Source organism: Mirounga leonina, unplaced genomic scaffold (assembly GCF_011800145.1).
Source record: "Mirounga leonina isolate KUSES-001 unplaced genomic scaffold, KU_Mleo_1.0 Mir_174, whole genome shotgun sequence".
NCBI lineage: Eukaryota > Metazoa > Chordata > Mammalia > Carnivora > Phocidae > Mirounga > Mirounga leonina.
In genome coordinates this window covers 20216217-20239000 of record NW_023270451.1, presented here as the reverse complement: position 1 = coordinate 20239000, position 22784 = coordinate 20216217, and the positions used below count along the sequence as shown (strand labels likewise).

Genomic DNA, 22784 nt, shown 5'->3' with positions numbered 1-22784 from the left:
GGCAACGAGTTTGATGTCCTTACTCTGGGAAAAGAACCCAGAGCTGGGGGAAAGCACAGCGCCTCACAAGCAGCACAACGCTCTCCTGAGGGAATGGCGGGCAAGACGGCGTTTTATACCCGGGCGGAAGCAGCAACCCGGAAGCAGGGCATGATTGGCTAGGAGGTCGGCGTTGGCGTTGCCTTATAGGCTAGCCGGCCTGTTTTCTAGGGCAAGTCAAGCAGCTCCCGCTGCGTTGGAGGATGCGCGTGGTGGGTGTGGCGTAGGGCGGAGAGCTTTCCCGCCCAGGTGTTACTCGTGGTGCGGCTGCCTTAGCTTTAGGTTTGTGATACGGGTCGGCCTCCGTTTTGTGGGTCCTGATATGCTAATTAACTTTATCTGGAGTCATTGCTAGAAATAGGCCTTTTTTTTTTTTTTTGACAGAGAGAGACACAGCGAGAGAGGGAACACAGCAAGGGGAGTGGGAGAGGGAGAAGCAGGCTTCCCGCTGAGCAGGAGCCCGATGCGGGACTCGATCTCAGGACCCTGGCATCATGACCTGAGCCGAAGGCAGACGCTTAACCGACTGAGCCACCCAGGTGCCCCTTTTTTTTTTTTTTTTAAGATTTTATTTATTTATTTGAGAGAGAAAGAATGAGAGAGAGTAAGCACATGAGAGGGGGGAGGGTCAGAGGGAGAAGCAGACTCCCCGCCGAGCAGGGAGCCCGATGCGGGACTCGATCCCGGGACTCCAGGATCATGGCCTGAGCCGAAGGCAGTCGCTCAACCGACTGAGCCACCCAGGCGCCCCGAAATAGGCCTTTGATTAATCTTCTTGAAATGCCCCCAAACAGAATGCTATCAGATTTTTTTTTTCACTTTGTAGAAATTGGAGCTTTTATCAACTGTATTTTATATACCAAGAAAGAGCTAGCCTAAGCAAGTGGTTATTTCTAAGCGGCACATTAGAATCACCTCTGGAACTTTAAATGTTTTTTTCTTGTTTTTTTATTTTTAAATTTTATTAGAGTTTTTGGAAGTTAGTGAGGCCACACTCTCTCAAGCGACTCTGATTTAATTGGTTACTTGTGGGATGTTCCTAGCAGTCTTTTTTGTTTTGTTTTGTTTTTATAGCTGCAGGTATGATTCTAAAGTATTTGTGATTCACTGGCGTAAAGGTGGGGGAGGGCAAAGGAATCTAAGAACATGTTCAAATCCGTATGATTAATGATTGAAATATAAAACAGACATTGTGAACCTGCTAGGTACAAAGCACTGACAAATGCTCATGGAGGAGAATTAATAGAAAATGAATTTCCCTCTGGCACAGAATTACATTTTTGGCCTTTTTAAGGTTCAGAACCGCTTGGACCTGTTAACAAAGCCGCAATGAGAACCACCAAGGATGGTCATGCAGGTTACACCCTGTCCAAATGTTCTTGGGTGAAATGAGAATGGAATCCAGCCTCTGGTCTCTCACCAAGTGGCTGCCATCTTGAAACTCTTGCAAAGATACCAAAATGTACTAAAAGCAGCCTGACATGGAGGCCTGAGTAAAAACACTGTCCCCGTTCTCCCTGTTCCAAATTAGAGTGGGCACTGTCAGGAAAATATGAATTTAAAATAAGAGGCTTAATTCCCCTTGTTGAAAATAAGGGAAGAGATTTCTCTCCCTTCCCTGTCGGAATATTTACCTTATATTTACCTTAGAAAACTTATGCATGTATTTTCTCAGTCTCTTTGCAGTGTTTCTTTTTAGAAACTCGATGAGCCTTGTGTCAGCTTTATGACCCAGGAATGTCTTTCTCAAGAACCTGGGAGGCATCTCTGAAATGTAAGCCTCAGGAGAGAATACCACTCTCCCCCAGTTTCTGTGGGAGTCTAGGCACCTAACTTTAATGCTCCAAGTTGTAAAAGTAAGTACATCCTGTCACAAATATATGAGTTTGCCTCCACCCACCCCGGATCAAGTCAGTTAGCTCACACAGACGGTCACCCTAATTACCAGGTCAAGTTAGAATGAACTGCACATGACTACTTGTGCTCTCAAGCTCTCTGAGTTGAGGAATAGTTACTGCTTATCTTGAGAACATGTATGTGATGGGTTGTATCTGTTTGACTATATAAAAGGGTGAGATTTCTTTCTATCCTTGCAGTTTCTTAGCTAATTGTGTGTGATGAACATCCCGTTCTGGTTTAATGCTCAATCAATAAGTGTTTTCTCAACTCTGGGTTGAGAGAAGATTTTGTCTTTTCTTTTTTTATTTTATTTATTTATTTAAGTAATCTCTACACCCAACGTGGGGCTCAAACTCATGACCCTGAGATCAAGAGTTGCACACTCCTCTGACTGAGCCAGCCAGGCACCCGTTTTTTTTCTTTTCCACTTTTTTAAAATTTAAAATCAATTAATTAATATATAGTATGTTATTAGTTTTGGGGTAGAATTTAGTTCATCAGTTGAATATAACAGTTGCATATAACACCCAATGCCTATTACATCATGTGCCCATCACCCAGTTACCCCATCCCCTACTCCCCTCCCCTCCAGCAACCCTCAGTTTTCTCCCTATAGTTAAGAGTCTCTTATGGTTTATTTACCTCTCTGATTTCATCTTATTTTATTTCTCCTTCCCTTCCCCTGTGTTCATCTGCTTTGTTTCTTAAATTCCACATATGAGTGAAATCATATATTTGTCTTTCTCTGACTTATTTTGCTTAGCGTAATACCCTCTAGTTCCATCCACATCTCATTGCAAATGACCTGTTTTCTTTTTAAATTACATTTCCCCAACAGCACCTAAACCCTTTATTTTAAAGTTATTGTCTTTTTACTCACATCTTCCCTAGCTACAGGGAGAAGTATTTAAGGTGCTTTAAGTATTGAAGGTGCTTTTGTTGTAAACCTCTCCCTTTTACCCGGCTTCTGCTAAGCAGGTGGAAAAATGGAAGTTAGAGTAATTCAAAATAATGATGATGTTACAAGAAGTTCACGTTATGATTGCAAGCTTTCTGCTTGTGGCTCAGTAATTAGCTCCTGCCAGTCTGTCATGTTGAGTAAGAAATATTGGTTAGTGGGGACGCCTAGGTGGCTCAGTCAGTTGAGAGTCTGCCTTCGGCTCGGGTCATAATCCCAGGGTCCTGGGATCAAGTCCTGCATCGGGCTCCCTGGTCAGTGAGGAGCCTGCTTCTCCCTCTGCCTGCCGCTCCCTCTGCTTGTGCTCTCTCTCTCTCTCTGTCTCAAAGAAAGATAAAATCTTTAAAAAAAAAAAAAGAAAGAAAGAAATATTGGTTAGCGGTTCCCACTTCTTTAACAGACAGATGGCAGCGGTGGGGATGGGGGAGAGGGAGGAAGGAAGAAAGGGAGAGAAACCATGTAAGTTCAGCCATATGCAGAGGTATTTCAGAAACAAAATTTAAATGTTTAAGTTGTTCTAGATTCTTTGGAACCTAGTACTGTAACTGAACTCAGGGGGATCACTGCTTGGGGTGCACAACCCTAGAAAGTGTTCAAAGTAGAGTTTTCATTATTTGTCACAAGTAAGAAGAGAAGGTAGCTCCCAAAGCACTGTCTCCCGTGGGGTTAGTTCAGGAGGCTTTTATTCAGTGTGCTAGGGAACCAGGGACAGGGAGCTTCAGGCATTAAGGAACTTACACATATTTGGCTACTTAGGCACTTACCATGTCAACATGCTAGTGCATACATTGTATGTGAACAAGGAGATCTTAGTAGTATAATGAGCTAAAGGTAACTGTAGGGCAACTCAGGGGGGGCTTCTGCACAGGTCCTCAGCTCCCATATGGCTCAAGCTGGCTCAGGCAAGAGGTCTCTGGTGGACTGTCTCCTCAGTGGGAGCTGCTTGTTCTGCAAAACAGACACACTCTTTCCCTGCTTTCCTCTGTCCCCCTCCTCCTTTCTGCTCACAGCTTGCAATCCCTGATCCCAGGAACTTCCCTTTGTGTTTTTGCTAATAGTATCTCTAACAATAGCACTTTCCCAATCTCTTTTGGATCCTACCTATGGAAGTTCTGCAGTGACATTTCCATGACATTTACTTAACTTCTTCAGGCCTTGGTTTCCGTCTCTGTAAAGTAAGAGAGTTAGTTTAGATGGTCTCTAAATCCGCGAATCTCTGAAAAACTGTTTTCCTTCTATGGATCATGAGCTACTAACACCTATGAGAATTTGCACTTGTTGAAAAAGCTAGATTTGTTAGCAAAATTAAGTCCTATTTATCTAGCAAGTTTCAGCTTATAAAACTGGACGTGAGCTCTTTGGGTGCTCATCCATTGTGTTATTCTGATGCTCAGGGCATCGAAATATTGGGATGGTTCCATGGCTAACCCCTGTGCCATGGCCCTGCTGCAGGGTTCTCTAGCTTGCTAAGAAAGAGGCTGCCTTGCTGCAGCCATTTCTCCGGCTGTCTTTCCGTGGCCTGCCCCCTTTTTACCAAATGCCCTGCCACCTGAAGCATGCAGCAGTCACAGGGGTTTGCTGTTAGTTCTGGATTCCTGAGGCCTTTCCTAGATTTATAATCCAGGACACAAGGACAGGGAAGCACTATTTCTATACCTGGGATATTTGTGCTGGAGGATCAGAACTGAGAAAGGGAGTCTTGGCTGTGGTGGGCCTGAGTGAGACGTGACCTCATAGAATTGATGCTGGCCTGGAGGCCAGGGACCAAGAACAACACGGCTGCCTCCCCAACAGAAGTGGCTGGGTTGAGAGTTCTGTTACTGTACTGCCTCTCTCTGAACTCTCACATCCGGATTTCCAGTTACCTAATAGATACTGAAATCCAGGAAATGCCTCACAGCCCTCCTATTACAAAACAAGATACAACTCGTCAGTTACTTCTACCTGGAAAGCTACTGCTGTTCTTTGTTATCTATCACAAAATAACACTCAGGCCTTCCTTAATTCATCTTTCTCCCTCCTTCTTTACTTCTGACTAGTTATTAAATTCTACTGACTTTATCACCTACATACCTATTTTTTATTGTGGTAAAATCGATATTATGTAAAATTTAACTTTAGCCATTTAAAAATGTACAAATCAATAATATTAAGTATATTCACAATGTTGTGCAACCATCACTATCCATTTCTAGAGCTTTTTCATCATCCCAAACAGAAACTCTCTACCTATAACATTCCCCTTTCCCCCAGCCCTTTCTTGTCCCTATGAATTTGCCTATTCCAAGTATATCACTCAAGTGGTAGTATACAATGTTTGTCCTTCTGTGTTTGGCTTATTTCACTTACCATAATGTTTTCAAGGTTCATGCTTGTCATAGCGAGTATCAGAATTTCATGCCCTTTTGGGGCCCCTGGGTGGCTCAGTTGGTTAAACGACTGCCTTCGGCTCAGGTCATGATCCTGGAGTCCCGGGATCGAGTCCCGCATCGGGCTCCCCGTTCGGCGGGGAGCCTGCTTCTCCCTCTGACCCTACCCCCTCTCATGCTCTCTGTCTCTCATTCTCTCTCAAATAAATAAATAAAATCTTAAAAAAAAAAAAAAAAAGAATTTCATGCCCTTTTATGGCTGAATAATATTCCACTGGATGCATGAATATACCACATTTTGAGTATCCATTCATCTGCTAATGGACACTTGGGTTGTTTTCATGTGTCTTATTTCAGGATAGAATAACAAAATACTATACACTGGGTGGCTTAAACATTTCTTACAGTTCTGGAGCCTAGGAAGTCCTAGATCAAGGTGCTGGCAGAATCAACGTGGAAAGAGAGAGAGAGAGAGAAAGAAAGGCTCTTGTCTTTCTTCCTTTTTTTTTTTTAATTATTTATTTGAGAGAAAGAGAGAGCACAAGGGAGAGGGAGAGGGAGAAGCAGACTCCCCGCTGAGCAGGGAGCCCAATGCGGGGCTCAATCCCGGGGCCCTAAGATCCTGACGAGAGCTGAAGGCAGACACCCAACCGACTGAGCCACCCAGGCGCCCCTTCTTCTTCTTCTTATAAAGACACTAATCCCATCATGGGGGCTCCACCCTCATGATCTCATCCAACTCTTAATTCCCAAAGCCCAAACCTTCTAATGCAATCACAATGGGGGTTAGGGCTTCAACATATACATATTGGGGGCACACAAACATTCAGCTTGTAATACCATCTTTTGGCCTTATTATCCATTCTAAAATAGCGTATTTTCCTGATTATATAAGTAGCAGATGTAAGTAATACAAACTACAAAATACAAAAAAATGAAAGTATAGATAAGAATACAAAGTTCACTATGAATTCTAAATATGTCAATTGTTGACATTTTATTTCCACCCTTCTTTATATGTTTATATGCATGTAGGTGTTTTACAGAATCAGAACCATTGTTCATTTAGTTCTATATTTTTTACACTGAGCATTTTTTAAAAGTTTTTTTTTTTAAATTTATTCATTTGAGAGAGAGAGAGAGAGAGAGAGCACGAGCAGGGGGGGAGCAGTAGAGGGAGAGGGAGAAGCAGACTCCTGGCTGAGCAGGGAGCCCAACTCAGGGCTTGATTCCAGGACCCTGGGGATCATGACCTGAGCTTAAAGCAGACGCCCAGCCGACTGAACCACTCGGCACCCCTACAGTGAGCGGGTTTTTTTTTTTTTTTTTTAAGATTTTATTTATTTATTTGAGAGAGAGAGAGCACATGAGAGGGGGGAGGGTCAGAGGGAGAAGCAGACTCCCTGCCGAGCAGGGAGCCCAATGCGGGACTCGATCCAGGGACTCCAGGATCATGACCTGAGCCGAAGGCAGTCGCTTAACCAACTGAGCCACCCAGGTACCCTACAGTGAGTGTTTTTATAAGCATTTTTCATTGCATAAAATTCCATTACAAACACATCAGAACTTGGATCTTCAGGTTGTTTCTTACTTTTTACTATTTTAAACAATACCAGAAACAACCTCTTCTTACACACATTTTTGTCTACATTTCATATCTCCTTAACATGATTCCTAGCGGTCCGTAGGGCCCTGGCCCCTAATGGTCCCTGCCCCTGGAATTCACACCTTGATGTGGTCCCCTCCCACACTGTACCAGGGTTGGTCTATGTGACCAACAGCATATGGCAGAAGTGATGGCCTGTCCCTTCCAGATTAGGTTATAAAAGGATGGTGGCTTCTGTCTTGGGTATGGATGTTCTCCCCCTCTTTCTCTATCATGGATCGTTCACTCTGGTGGAAGCTATGTTGTGACCAAAGCTATGGAGAGGCCAGCATTGTGGAAAACTGAAGCCTCCTGCCAACAGCCACACGAATGAATATTTCTCCTCCTTTGTTTTGGTTTGGTTTTTATTTTGTATACACATTTTTCTGACAGATAGAAATTTAAAATTTTATGGAACGCCTGGCTGGCTCAGTCTACACGGCACGCGACTCTTGATCTCAGGGTTTTGAGTTTAAGCCCCACGTTGGGCATAGAGCTTACTTAAAAAAACAAAACAAAAAAACGTTAAAGATGCCTATTGATTAAAAAGAAAGAAAGAAAAAGGAAAGACAAGGAGGATAACCGAATTCCTTAAGAAAAAAAAATGAAAAAACCCATTATGGAATGGGGCCCCTGGAGCATGTGACTCTTGATCTCAGAGTCATGAGTTCAAGCCCCACATTGGGCAGAGAGCTTACTTTAAAAAATTTTTTTAAAAATAGGGGTGCCTGAGTGGCTCAGTGGGTTGAGTGTCCCAACTCTTGGTTTCAGCTCAGGTCGTGATCTTAGGGTTTTGGGATCACCCCCGAGTCAGGCTCCATGTTCAGCAGAGAGTCTGCTTGAGATTCTTTCCCTCACCCTCTCCCTCAGCCATTCCCCTGCTCATGCTCACTCTCTCAAATAAATAAATAAATCTTAAAAAATAAAACATTATATTAAATTAAAAAATAAAAATCTTGTAATTCAGTTTGTCCAGCTTTCCCTTGGTGACCTCCTCATTACCTTTATTTATTTAAAGATTTTATTTATTTATTTGACAGAGAGATAGAGAGCACAAGTAGGCAGAGCGGCAGGCGGAGGGAGAGGGAGAAGCAGGCTCCCCGCCGAGCAGTGAGCCTGATGCGGGCTCGATCCCAGGACCCTGGGATCACGACCTGAGCCGAAGGCAGACGCTTAACCCACGGAGCCACCCAGGCGCCCCTTCCTCATTACCTTTAAATTTAAAACATTTATCAAAGTAGTACGAATAGTAAAGAAAAAAAAAAAGCCAAGTAATTCTAAATAGCTTATGATGAAAAACAGTGGTTCCTGGCTTTATCCTTCAGAGTCTCAGTAACTGTGTCAGGATTTGATCAGAAAAGCAGAACCACTAAGGATAAGCCAGAGTAAAGGATCCATGTTAGAGATTTTACCTTACACAGCTGTGGGAGCTTGTCGAACAGTCTGTGCAAGGCTCTTGCTTCTGTGTCTGGCACTGGGGCCAGCAGGGCAGGCGGACTGGAACGGAAGATGGGCTTGAGGTGAAGCAGAGGAAGGACAAACTCAAACCTGCATCGGCCAAGAACCTGAATGGTTAGGAATAAATTTTCCAGATACTCATGTCAAGATTTATTTGTGTACAGCAACTATTTAAAGCTCATCCTGGGGCGCCTGGGTGGCTCAGTCGTTAAGCGTCTGCCTTCGGCTCAGGTCATGATCCCAGGGTCCTGGGATCGAGCCCCGCATCGGGCTCCCCGCTCGGCAGAAAGCCTGCTTCTCACTCTCCCACTCCCCCTGCTTGTGTTCCTGCTCTCACTATCTCTCTCTGTCAAATAAATAAATAAAATCTTTAAAAAAAAAAAAAAAGCTCATCCTAAAAACTTCCTGTCAGAATAATCTTAAAAATATTAATCTAATAACAATCTGAAATTCTACTTGACTGCAAGAGAATTTGAAATTTAAGCCAAAGTTAGTATGAACTAGTATTAACTACTAGTTAACTAAATAGTAACTAAAATATCAACAGGCATTTATTTTAGTGAACGCATCTAACTTGGACTCTGCACTAAGCACCTCCCGTAAGTGAGGACCCAAGTTAGGTGCTGTGGGAATTATAAAAATGAGTAAATAAAACACACCATCTCTGGGATGCCAGGGTTAAACATCTGCTTTCGGCTCAGGTCATGATCCTAGAGTCCTGGGATCGAGTCCTGCACTGGGCTCCTTGCTCAACGGGGAGCCTGCTTCTCCCCCTGCTTATGGTGACGAATAAATAAAATCTTAAAAACAAAACCAAACAATGTCTGTCCTCCCGGAAGCACAGGGGTGGGGTAGGGGTGATGGAAGCAGCAACTTAAATGCAACAATAGAAGAGGCTATTGATTGATTTCAAGGATCCATGGACATCTGGAAGGGTCTCATGGAGAAAGAGAATTCAAGGGCCTTAAGAAAGGCCTTTGGGGTGGAGTTCAAGGGAACAATATGAACAAGGATTTGGCCAGGAAAATGAGGAGGGTGTCGTGGGGAAACATTTCAGTGGTGGGTAGAAGGAAGAGACAAGGCTGGGAATATAGACTGGGGCCGTATCAGGGTAGGCCCTCAATAATAGGAGAAAAGGAATGAATTTACCTGGTAGGCGGTGGGAGCCATTGGTATTTGTTGAGGAAGAAAGTGAAAATTTAATCTTTATTTAAAAAAATATTATACATGTACCAATGTATAAACACATGGTAAGTATATATACTATTTTCTCTTTTTTTTTAAGATTTTATTTATTTGACAGAGAGAGACACAGCAAGAGAGGGGAACACAAGCAGGGGGAGTAGAAGAGGGAGAAGCAGGCTTCCCGCGGAGCAGGGAACCCGATGCGGGGCTCGATCCCAGGACCCTGGGACCATGACCTGAGCCGAAGGCAGACGCTTAACGACTGAGCCACCCAGGCGCCCCAGTGTATCCTCATTTTAAATAAGTATCATACGTTATTTCTTTTAGCAATTGACCACTCTTTGAAATTTTCCTAAAACCAATTATATATTGATCAATCTATTGCTCCAAATTATGAGAACCCTGGTGTTTTCTGTTTATACCATTTTTAGGTAGAAAGTCCCACATTTAATTGTTTAAATGAAATAAACCCAAAGTAAATACAATGTAAAAAACACATTTTAATCCAAAGTTTGAATATTGGCACTTAGCTATTTACAATGGTATTTACAATCAACTTTACAGTAACATTTGTGGAGAGAACTCTGAACACCGAGCTATCTACAGTTGCGTCCTTCTAACATACAAACCATAGCTGTGCAGAAAAATGTTAACAGTTAAAACTGCTACAACTCAAAATCATTATGATTAAATTAGATTTGACAAATTTTCCTGGGGTTGAAAAACGCGGGTTGTCAGGGTAGAAGAAGAGGTGCGTGTGTGCAATCCCCACGTCTTCCCATTTCCACGTTGTTGTTCCCTCCCTTAGCTGACCTGCACTTGAGTAGAACCTACACCTGAATTCTGACAATTCAGGGTGTCTAAGACTTTATTTTAGGCCTGTTAGTATGAGTCTACAGCAGATTGTTTAAGTATAACTGTTTTTTAGATATTAACGCATATGAACTATAAGTCATTTTTATGACTGCCCAGTGGTTGTTTTAATGGTAGTCAAGAAACTGCCAAGGGGGATGCCTGAACATGATGTGATTCCTGTGTGCTCTTCATGAAGCTGTCTGCACTGTAAAATTTTATGGTTTGATTGGGAGCCTCACCTTGACTGAGAAGGGAGATGAAAACAATGACGATCAACAAAATAATTCTGAATCTGTTTGCTACAGAATGAAGTTTGAAAAAGCTCAGGCTAATAGAATCATCCACCACTTTCCTTAAGGTTAAACAGTCTATCTAGCATTTTCTAGATGAAGAAATAAACCTTGTGTAACTTTGTGATAGACACAGTTGGTCATAGCTACATTTTATTTGATTAAGTCCGTGGTCAGAAATCCAAACCTTAATTAATGTTTTGTTCTAGCAGAAAAATACAATCCATTGATTGTAATGAGTTTCTAGAAACAAATCATGGAGAAAAAAATAGATACTACCTGTTCCTACTGGTCTCCTTGGGAATTGAAGCCTTTGCCTGGGAAGATACATATATAGAATATATTTAATTCCTTGCTATCCCTTTTAAATTTCCAAGTGACTAGTAATAAACAAGCTAATGATTACTGGGTAGTTAGGGAAAAATTTCTAGTCACCTTCCCATCTAAGAATTTCATGAAAGAAACACGCGGCATGTCTTAGAGGAGTATGACTACAAGATGACTGGAAATAAGTTTCACTTTCTAAACTACAAATGGTTGGCAACTGTTTCCTTAATAGTGATTGCAGGAGTAGGTCCAACATGAGTCCATATGTAGCCCTTCTCTGGTCTGGTCGGAACTGTGGGAAACGGCGAAGAACGTGACTTGAAATATTCAGAAGGTGCGTGACACACAAATTCCAAGTATTCCATTTTCCTTGGAAGATCCTCCTCTGGTCCTAAAAGGCAGTTGACGGAAAGATCAAACACATTTTTGAACATATATATCATTTTCATAAAAGATTAAAATGCCTAGATGCTAGGAGAAACCACTCTGGTGGTGCCCTGCCATTAGTCCTCGATAGCTGTATTATTCTGAAGTCCCTCTCCATCATTTTCTTCTACTTTAGCTGTTTAACTCCCCCAAACAGTGATTCAATATAGAAAGGATTCTAAAAATAATATTAGTACTATACAGTGCTTATTATATGCCCACACTGCTCTAAGTACTGTATATACACCGATACTTTGAATCCTCGAAACTGTGCTCTCAGGAAGCCACTATTATTCTTCCTGGTTTTTGTGTGAGGAAAACGAGACAAGAGAAATTAAGGAACTTGTCCAGAGCCACACGGCTAGTCTCAGGTGCTGGGCTACGAACCCAGATCGTCTGGCTCCAGAGTGTGTGCTCTGAACCCCTATGTTGTGCTCCCCGCTCCAGTGTCCGGGGATTAGGAGGAGGGGGTGGGAGAGGAGCCTCAGAAGTGATTCTTCACATCACCGCCTCTGCCGAGAATCCTGTCCTATAGGTCACGTAGATAAAAATCCACTCTTCTATGTACCTACAAGCAGAAGACTAAAACTGCTCATATATCAAACTTCACACATAGGTGAGAATAGCAGCAGTATGTTATTTGCCCGAGTTCCCTCTGGAAAAACAAAACAAAACAAAACTTTTGTATGCAAAAGTAACGCATGCTCATTGCAGAAAGGTTGAAAATATGGGGTGACTTCCAAACTCTGGACACTTTTAAAATTGTATGACTCAGCAACTTCTTCCTGTGAGTCTACATCAAGAAACATTTATACCACTTCTGTAGCCTTGAAATGAGTGAGAGCACAGTGGCTGCCATTTCAACTGTACATGACGATATGTTATAAAAGGTCTAGGATGAGGTGTGTGACATGTAGAGGGACACATAATGAAGATTTGTAAGATTCTAGGAATAACGGGGACAGTTCCTTTTGAAATCAGTTTTAACTAGATTTTTATAAGTAAATATGCCTAAATAAGCCTAATGTCTGATCAATAAATTCTTTTTTTTAAGATTTTATTTATTTATTTATTTGACAGAGAGAGAGACAGCGAGAGAGGGAACACAAGCAGGGGGAGTGGGAGAGGGAGAAACAGGCTTTCCGCCGAGCAGGGAGCCCGATGTGGGGCTCGATCCCAGGACCCTGGGATCATGACCTGAGCCGAAGGCAGACGCTTAACGACTGAGCCACCCAGGTGCCCCAATAAATTCTTTATTAATGTAGTTTAACCCTGGGTCCCTCAGAAAAATCTTATCCACATCACTTTTTAGTAGGTAAATACTGCCCTAACTCAAAATAACTGAAAGCACTCAAACCCCAACTGTATAAAATGTCTTTCCTATTTTCTATAAAGCTCTTTACTTTTTAATATTTAATAATGCTTATGTCTCTTTGTTATGGACTGAATTATATTCCCCCCACTCTGTATGTTGAGGCCCTAAGCCCCAGTGTGATGGTATTTAGAGATGGGGCCTTTAGGGAGGTAATTCCAGTTAAATGAGGTCATAGGCTGGAGCCCCAATTTGACAGGACTGATGTTCTTCTAGGGAGAGGAAGAGATGCTAGGAATGTGCACACACAGAGGAAAAGGCCACGTGAGGATGCAGCGAGAAGGTGGCCGCCTACAAGCCAGGAAGAGTGCTCTCATCAGAAAGTGACCCTGACAGCACCTTGATCTTCAACTTCCCGCCTCCAGAACTATGAGAAATAGGTTTTGTGTTTATGCCACTCAGCCCGTGGTATGTGGTTACGGCAGCCCGAGCAGACTAACACCTTCTTTTATGTAATAACGGAGAATTACCTGAGTTCAAGAACCTGTACCCCTTGTCAAACTCACCGATGATGTAGGATGCAGGATCAAACTGGTCCCTGGGGCTCGAGAGGGTGGGAATGAGCCACGTCAGGGCGGCGCTTTTCTCACAATACTGGTCCTGGATGAAGCCCCTGATCTGAGCGTAGTAGGGCTTTCCATCTTGTTCATCAATCACAGAAACAACATCTCCAATTTGGTAATATACTCCCTTGGGGAAATAGAAGACAATCCCATATTTGAAATAAAAACAGAAAAAAGCACCCCAGCTATGAACTGAAACCTCCCTAACACGAAATAAAGTTTGCAAAGTGGCCAGTAAAACACCTTTAAGATGGTCCCATTGGACCATCAGTGTTTATATGGTTGATGCCAATTCTTCTGTTTTTTTTTGGAGAGAGAGAGCTCGAGTGGGGGTGGAAGGACAAAGAGAGAGGGAGAGAGAGAATCTTTTTTAAAGATTTGTTTTTATTTTATTTATTTTTAAAGATTTTATTTATTTGACAGAGAGAGAGAGACAGCAAAAGAGGGAACACAAGCAGGGGGAGTGGGAGAGGGAGAAGCAGGCCTCCCCGATGAGCAGGGAGCCCGATGCGGGGCTCGATCCTAGGACCCTGGGATGATGACCTGAGCGAAGGCGGACACTTAACGGCTGAGCCACCCAGGCGCAGATTTATTTATTTATATTATTTATTTTATTTATATGAGATTTATTTATTTTAGAGAGAGAAAGATAGCATGTGTGCTCTCGTGTGGACTGGGAGGGGCAGAAGGAGAGGGGGAGAGAGTCTTAAGCAGACTCCATGCTGAGCACAGAGCCATTTGGGGCTCAATCTCATGACCCTGAGAACAGGACTTGAGCTGAAATCAAGTTGGATGCCTAACCAACTGCACCACCCAGGCACCCCTTTTTGTTTTTTTGGGAGACAGAATCTTGAGTGGGGCTTAATCTCACGACCCCGAAATCATGACCTGAGCCGAGATCAAGAGTGGAATGCTCGACGGACTGAGCCACCCAGGTGCCCCTGATGCCAATTCTGAAGTTGTTCACTCTTGAATAAAAATTATACACACCCCCAAAAATGTGCATCTGGAGAAAACATTTGTTTATAAAGACACTTTGATTTCGTATTAGAACAATGTTATCCCTACAGCCAATGAGCTGTAGAAAGGGGAAGTGACTTTGCTGAAGGCTACTTAAGGCAGAGAATGCAGCTGACGCTCCTTCACCAGCTCTGGGGTCCATCTCTGTCCTGTATTGAAAAGCAGTGCTTACCTGATGAGAATACGCTCTACACTCCTCCCTCCTCGGCCATCCATAAAGAAAATGGACACCACACATTCCAACCCAAAGAAATGAGAAACTCTTCTGATCATAACCAGTCTCCGGGATGGGTCCCGTGCCATTCACTCTGCTATCCTCCCACAAGACAATTACCTGCGTTTCCAGCATTCATGGCTTCCGGTCTTATTCCTGCTCCACTTCGCCGCCAACTAACTCATCTGTCACGTCCATGTCGAGCCCTCCCTAGGACCCTGCCTCTGCCATCTGTTGCATGTCTCCTTCCCTAGGTCTTCAAAAGGAAATAATTTCTCCCTTGAGCATCCATAATGTCTGATCCAAATCTTTATGGTACTCAGCACTCCCTTAGGTGGGTGTGGTTCTTAGCCGGTGAAGGTGTCCTTGACTTGCAGGAACCAAGTGCAATTTATCACTGCTTCCCTCAGAACAGGGCCTTGGCAGCAGGTAAAGTGCTGGGGGGTGCCCTCAACCATAAAAATAATTCTGAAGAAATACTTCCAGTGAGTGGGCTATGAAAGGAGCTTTTCCTGGTGGACCCTTCATCCGTGTGTCTAAGGGCTACGGTAGCATCTGGATCACTACGGACGGGCAGAGTCAATGCGGGCCACAATCTGCCACTGGCTAGTTCATATCCATCATCAGCTGGTCCTCAGAGCCACTACTCAACGTTCTAAGTTATTTGTCATATAAATACTTTGCACTTATGGTCTGCTTTGTCTACATGCAGAATCATTATTCCCAAATTATAAATGATTAATTCATTTTTTTGTACAAAGAACAGGGCTTTGCTTATCATAGACACTCAAATATATGCTAAATGAATATTAACTCAAAATATACAATAGTGTGAAGATAGAACCGCAAGGCAAAGACAATGTCTTACTGAAAGATTCCAGGGGCACCTGGGTGGCTCAGCTGGTTGAGCGCTGGACTCTTCTTTCCGCTCAGATCATGATCGTGATCATGGTTGTGAGATCGAGCCCCACGTCGGGCTCTGCACTCAGTGGCGAGTCCACTTGAGATTCTCTCTCCCTCTGCCCCTCCCCCTGATTCCAACGGCGAGCAGTACCTGGCACGTGTTTAAGTGATTATTAGCACGTGTTGTGTTGTGCATGTATATACAGAAAGCGCTAACCATGACTAAGGCACTTAATCTAAGGAGTTCCTTCATTTGCAGGGAGGTTTCAGGGCTGCTGGCAGAAAAGAAAGAAGGGTCAACTCAATATACTGAAGAACACCGGATTAGGAGTAAGCAGAGCTGTTCATGGGGCTCTTCTGCCACAGGGAGGCCATTCAACCCTTTGGGGTCTTGGGTGCCCACACTCCTGGCCATCAGACCCAGTGGCTCCCACTCAGCTCCCTCTCACATGCCTGATCTGGGCTCTAGTTCAGCAGATGGCAATGACCTCTTAAGTCCTCCCGCTCCGGTGCTGCGTGCAGGGGCAGCCTCTGCAATCCTGGGTATCGGCAGCATACCTGAATATTTTGTTGCACTTTGTCCTTATTGTCTAACAAACAGGGGTGGCAGACAGCAATAAGAAATACGGTATTTGTGGGGTGACTGGGTGGCTCAGTCTGTTAAGCAGTTAAGCGTCTGACTTTGGCTCAGGTAGTGATCTTGGGGTCTTGGGACAGAGCCCTGCATTGGGCTCCCCACTGTGTGCATGTGCACGCACACGCTCTCTCTCTCTCAAATAAAGAAATAAAATCTGGGACGCCTGGGTGGCTCAGTCTGTTAAGCGGCTGCCTTTGGCCCAGGTCATGATCCCAGGGTCCTGGGATCGAGTCCCACATCGGGCTCCTTGCTCAGCGGGGAGCCTGCTTCTCCCTCTCTGTCCCTCTGCTTGTGCTCTCTCTGTCAAATATAATCTTTAAAAAAAAAAAAAAAGAAAGAAAATCTTTCTTTTTTAAAGATTTTATCTATTTGACAGAAAGAGACACAGCGAGAGAGAACACAAGCAGGGGGAGTGGGAGAGGGAGAAGCAGGCTTCCCACTGAGCAGGGAGCCCCATGCGGGGCTCGATCCCAGGACCCCGGGACCATGACCTGAGCCAAAGGCAGATGCTTAACGGCTGAGCCACCCAGGCGCCCCAATAAATAAAATCTTAAAAAAAAAATGTAATAACTTGTAATAAGAGGTCCCACACCTGTTCAAAGGCCTTTCGCCTTTGGGTTGAGACATGCCTGGAAATCGTTAGTACACTAAATCCTTAGCCAAACCAGTTGTTTTTTTTTTTTTAAGTTTATTTATTTAAGCAATCTCTATGCCCAACATGGGCTTGAACTCACAACGCCGATGTCAAGAGGTGCATGCCCTACTGACTGAGCCAACCAGGTGCCTCCCAGCCAGTTGCTTCTGGACTTAATCTGTAAACTGCGAGTTCCGCTGTGAGAGTGATACACACATCTGAAAACACGATGATGCCAATTTCTACTATTGAGTGCTTACTCTGCTGAGTGCTTAACAGACATGAACTCGCTTGAACCACTGAGGTGGCTGCTATTTACAATCCCTATTTTCTAGATGAGGAAACACCAGAGAGCTTGGTCTCGGCCCAGTCACACAGTCATTTGCTGGTGGGGCCAGGAGCTGAGCTCCGCCATCACACTGCCTCGCTCCATGACTTGTTGGCTATAGGATCTCTGACGAGATCATGCAGTTCGCTGTGCTTCACTGTCCTCATCCATAAAACGGGGATAACAGCAGCACTTCATGGAGTGGACTGAGTGAAGTAAAGCCTGTGACGTGCTCACCTCAGGGCCTGATGCACAGCAAGCGCATACTAAATTTAGCTACTTTATTTATTATTAACAATGCGTGAAATGCTGGAAATACAGGAACGGTGTTTGCCTGTGTAGAGGCTGTTTAAGACTACACAGATTCTGGGCTAACAACGACAAAAAAGGTACACACAGAGTATCATACTTGAGTTTTTCAGGGTTTGGTCCACTTGGGTCAGGTATGAAGCACTAACTCGTGCCATTGCCCCCCAAAAGATAGTTCAGCCTCCAAGACATCAACAGCAGGTAACGGCTGCTGCCTGTGCCAGGCCTGCCAGGCTCTGGAGGCTGTGTCTGTGTCTGTGTTGCAACTGCTTTCCTAAGGCTTCTGGTTCAAAAATAACGGTATGTCATGTCTCCCACCGGAGAAGCAGGTGTCTGTGGGCTTTGGCCCTAGGAAAACTGACTTCCTCACTCTTTTATCAAAACATTTTGGACACTCTCTCACCATCTACTTCTAGTAGATGTTAATCCCCACCACTGCCCTTATTCCTCTCACTTCTGCTTAAAGGCATTTTAGAATCTCTGTGCCTCCTCTACCCACTAGGTATCAGGTCTATACTCCCTCTACTCATCCAAGTCCCCACTCTGTGCTCCTCCCACAGTGACCGGCAGAGTGACTAGAGTGGCTCACCCTTTCAGGACGCCACACTATACCTTAGCATTTTAAGATACTTCAAATACTTAAAAATACCATGTTTCTTTTTTTTTTTTTTTAAGATTTTATTTATTTATTTGACAGAGAGAGACACAGTGAGAGAGAGAACACAAGCAGGGGGAGCAGGAGAGGGAGAAGCAGGTTCCCCGCAGAGCAGGGAGCCCGAGGTGGGGCTCAATCCCAGGACCCTGGGATCATGACCTGAGCCGAAGGCAGACGCTTAACGAATGAGCCACACAGGCGCCCCCAAAATACCATGTTTCAATAAGCAACTACCCCTCCTACCTCAGCTGTGGATGAAATGTTTTATACCAGCCACCTACGGGAAAAACTAGCTTAGAGAAGAACAAAAAGCAATCACACATTATATAGAGGGGCAGAGGCCTTTGGACTAACCCAACATTTAGCAGCGTATCTTATGACAGGCCCAAACCTTCCCTCAGTAACCCTACAGATGCTTACCTTGTAGAAGATTGATTCTGCAGTGATTATAGTGGAAACGGACTCAGGAGCTTTGATGGGCTAGGGGGAGAAAAAAACAAAAGTAAAAATATTAGCACATTCCTAGTGTGTATGTGTGTGTAGCGTAGACAGGCATTTTCCCAGTCATCTACAAGAGTTCTGTAACTTAAGAAATACTAAATCTGTTGCTGGTTGACCAGAAGTGCAATAAAAAGATAAATGATTTTCTGAATGTTGTGGCAAAGCACAGTCTGAATATTTCTGTGGCTATTTCTGCTACCATCAGCTTAAAAATTGCTGAGAACTAAAGCACAAGCTGCTGAGATCTACCTCAACCGCTCTCGAAGCTTTATTACATATTAACATTCTGGTTATAAACAATATCCTGGCTCTGAAGGCCTGGGCACAACAAAAAAGGGAAGTAATAAAAAAAATGTGTAGGTGGGGCTCCTGGGTGGCTCAGACGTTAAGTGTCTGCCTTCGGCTCAGGTCATGATCCCAGGGTCCTGGGATCGAGCCCCACATCGGGCTCCCTGCTCAGCGGGAGGCCTGCTTCTCCCTCTCCCACTCCTCCTGCTTGTGTTCCCTCTCTCGCTGTGTCTTTCTCTGTCAAATAAATAAATAAAATCTTTAAAAAAAAAAAATGTGTAGGTGAACACAATGTGAAAAAGTGTCTCCTTGAAGACATTTTCCATCGCAACTTAACTATGGAACTAGCTGAGATACTTGTCATCAGAAGTAATTTTCTAGCAAGGCTGAACTAAGGTTACAGAAACTTCCTTGGAGTGCTTAGTCATTTGCCACCACCCAGCCATTACTGCATCCCCTTCTTAAGCCGTAGAACACGCTTCTATGCCACAACACAAAAACCAGGCCTCCCCAAGTGTGTCTTGGTACCATCCTTGAAGAGAGGGGTTGCTAGAGAAATAGATACTGAAATAATTGCAGAGCATATTCTACCACACAGAAGAGGAAAACGTGTGTGTAAGTGATAAAACTATAATCACATGCACATTTACTTAACGTGCTTTGTCAACAGGTGCCTCATTTTAAGAAAACTAAATTATAAAAGTCTTAAATCAATTAGTCAAGTATTCTGAGTAAGGATCTGCAAGCGGCACAAGAATTTACTACAGGGCCACTCTGTGTTTCAGAAATGAATACGCCCAATTTCAGAAATGCCTTCACTGGTAAGGGAAGCATTCCTGTTCTAAAAGGAAAGAACACCATACCGAGGTTTAAAAAAGTAGTCTACAACGCACTGTCCATTGTGGATGACCATTTTCGCCTTGTGTTTACAAAAATACTGAGAATTTACTGCAACAAAAGGTTCTTTCAACTACCCCCAGCATAAGTCTTTCAACCATCTAGTTTCTTACAGCAGAAGAAAGGCTTAGCAAAATTTTTGATTCACATTCATCAAACTGATCACCATAAATCAGTAAGATACTTTTTCTGGGGCTGTAATAACAAACAAATATGGAAATGAATGAGTTCCAGTATTATTTACTTAGATCTTTAAAGAATAAAAAAAAAATTTTCCCCCTAATATATCTGACCATATCAAGAACCATAATCCCACCTCCTCCTTGCATGGAGGGCCCAATCAAATGCATTCAAGGTTTACGTTTCTTTTACACTCATATTTTATATTTCCCAGTGGAAAAAATTAAAAGCTAAAAGAAGAGAAAAAGGATATTATTAACTATAAACAGTAAGCCTCCTGCAACAGAGCTCACTTCCTTTTAAGAAGTGCGGACCACTCCCCAGAATACTGCAGAAAGGCTCGGAAGAGCAAAGTTCAGATGAGAAATGAAGGCACTGACAGGACACACTACATACACACACGATGCCATTACTGTAAAAGACACTGTCCACAATCATCTTACATTTTTTAATTTAAAAATATGTCTTCTCCCTTTTCCTTTAGTGGAAACTTTCTTTTCAGCAGCTGGAGCAGATTTGTATTTAGTGTTTCTGAGCCGAGCAGACCGCCTGTGAATTTCCTGCTTACTCTGTTACATAAACAATTAAAGAACAAAAAAAGATAAAGAAATAAAATTGTAGAAAGATTGCTGTCCCGATACAACCATCTTACAAGGACTTCAGAGTATGCACTTTAAGCTGACTTTTAAAAAATTAAGTAAGAATGTGGCTTTTTACCCTGGGTAATCACAGGAACTGGGCTAATTAAAACAGGGAGGGCCCTAGACAAGCATCTCCAGAGCCTCCAAAAAGGTGTGAAGTACGTACAATAGGGCACTGGGGGACGTGCACGAGTAAGTCTCGGCCAAGGCAAGAACTACTCGTTTCCTGTTTGTCGTGGGGAACATCCCTTAACAACTCAACTCTCCGACCCCGGGGAGCGGGCTGGGTGTGGCACTTCCCTACAATGGAATACTTATGCTGCCATTTAAAACAATGACACAATCTTACTTAATAACATGACATAATAATAAAATAACCTTTAACAGGGAAAGTAGGTCCAGTAGCACGACCCCGTTTACGTGTGTGTATTGAGATGTCTGGTTACTACCGCAAACGTTACTACAGTGAGGGCGATTTCTGAAGGGCTTTAAATTGTCTTGCTTCTTTACATTTTCAATTTCTCCAATAGCAAAGGTGCTTAGAATGGGCCAAGTCCGTGAAGATCTCATCGTGGGGCGGGAGCGGGCGGCCCTCTCTGGCACGGCCCCCGCGATCCGGGAAGGCCCACGCGCGCGCCCCCTCCCCGGCCCCGCCGGCCTCCGCCCGCCCCACGCCCGGTCGGCCTCGCGGGCGGGAGGCGCCGGAAGAGCTCACCTGCTTGCCGCCCCCGCCCCCGTTGCTCTGCGGAGGGGCGGCCGAGGTGCTGGCGAAGGTCGCCGCGCCGAAGCCGCCACCGCCGCTGCTGCCCCCCGTCCCGCCAGCCGCCCCGGAGCCGGCGCCCCCGCCGCCCGCGCCGCCCCGGCCCGTGCAGTGGTGGCAGAGGATCTCGCCCTGCGGGCCCTTCTTCCACATGGAGGACGAGGTGGTCTTGCAGACGCTGCAGGTGGGCTTCAGGCCCAGTGGCATCGTGGCGGGCTCGGGCGGCCCCCGCGGGCGCAGCGACACGGGAATGGCGACCGCCGGCCCGGGCCGCCCGCTGGTCGGCCCGCCACTCCCAGCGACAGGAAGAGCGGCGCGGGCGCCGAGCTGTCCGCGCAGGGACCCGAGGGAGGCCGCTGCCCCCTGGAGGCAGGAAGGCGGTTCCACCCGCTCTGCGACCGGTACCAGCCTCGGGCAGCCCACAGCGCCGGGAGGCGGGCTCGGGGGCGGGGCCTGGCCTGGAGGGCTTCCGGCGGTGGGTGGGGCCTGCGCCGCGCTGGAAGTGCCCCCCCGCGACCGGAAGTGCCCACCCGGGACTCTGGAAGCGGGCTGTAGTTCGGACCTCGATCGCCTTCTGGCGAAAGATGTTGGCGAACTTTTTGGCTTTAGGCCTGGGATTGGCAGGTAGAATGCAGAACACCACATTAAATTTGAATTTCAGACAAGCAACGAATAATATTTTGATACGCGTGTATCCCATGCGGTGTTCGTTGTTTATCTGAAATTCGGATTTAACTAGGTGTGCTGTATTTTTATTTGCTCATCTGACACTCTGGCCGAGGACGCCTTTACAGTCCTAAAAATTATAATTTAGAACCCCAAATACTTTTATTTATATGGGTTGTATCCATGGACATTTATGCATTAGGAGTAGAAGCACATTTTAAAGCCTACAATGTCAATCACACGTTCCTAAGCCGTTGGATGATGATGTTATCGCAGGTCCTGTAGCCTCTGATCAGCACGCCAGTGAGCATGAGAGTGGAAAGGCAAACAACTGGTTTGGCCCAGACAAGAGCATTACGACAAGCCAGTTCCCCTCTTATTAATGTCGCTAATTAGAACGGGCCTCACCAGGGAAAAGGGTCTCTGCTTTTCAGCCTCACTTCATAGTGTAGTGGTAGGTACCTGTTTTCAGGATCCTGGGTTTTCTAGACTTGATACACCTGGAGACATCTCAATGCATATGCTGGTGGCATGGCCCAGGGAAAGAAAGAAAACTTGTATTGAACGCCTACGATGTCACAAAATCTCATATAGTGCTTATGACAACCCTGAAAGGAGTTACTATCCCTGTTTTACTGTTAACTGATGATTAACAGAGGGACCGTGATTTGGACCTCTGGCCGACACAACCTCTGCTCTGACACCACATTCGAAGGCCCTCAAAGAGCCCTGGTGCCTGCGCTGCGGCTCAGGCATTCTTGTTCT

The 22784-nt window shown here is 44.7% G+C and overlaps 1 protein-coding gene across 2 annotated transcripts; it reads right to left on the bottom strand.

The window, feature by feature from the left end:
• Positions 1–10033: 10033 nt before the first annotated feature.
• On the bottom strand, positions 10034–21746 carry GATAD1 (GATA zinc finger domain containing 1). Of its 2 annotated transcripts, XM_035020546.1 has the most exons (5): positions 21309–21746; positions 20396–20521; positions 18507–18566; positions 13330–13513; positions 10034–11416 (listed from the first exon to the last, which is right to left on the bottom strand). In XM_035020546.1, exons 1-5 carry the CDS (start codon positions 21558–21560, stop codon positions 11226–11228), a joined length of 813 nt encoding a protein of 270 aa, XP_034876437.1. In that variant the 5' UTR covers positions 21561–21746; the 3' UTR covers positions 10034–11225. The 2 variants fall into 2 exon arrangements, with proteins under 2 accessions (XP_034876437.1, XP_034876438.1); XM_035020547.1 differs by lacking the exon at positions 20396–20521 and having other exon boundaries at positions 21309–21744.
• Between the last annotated feature and the right edge of the window lie 1038 nt (positions 21747–22784).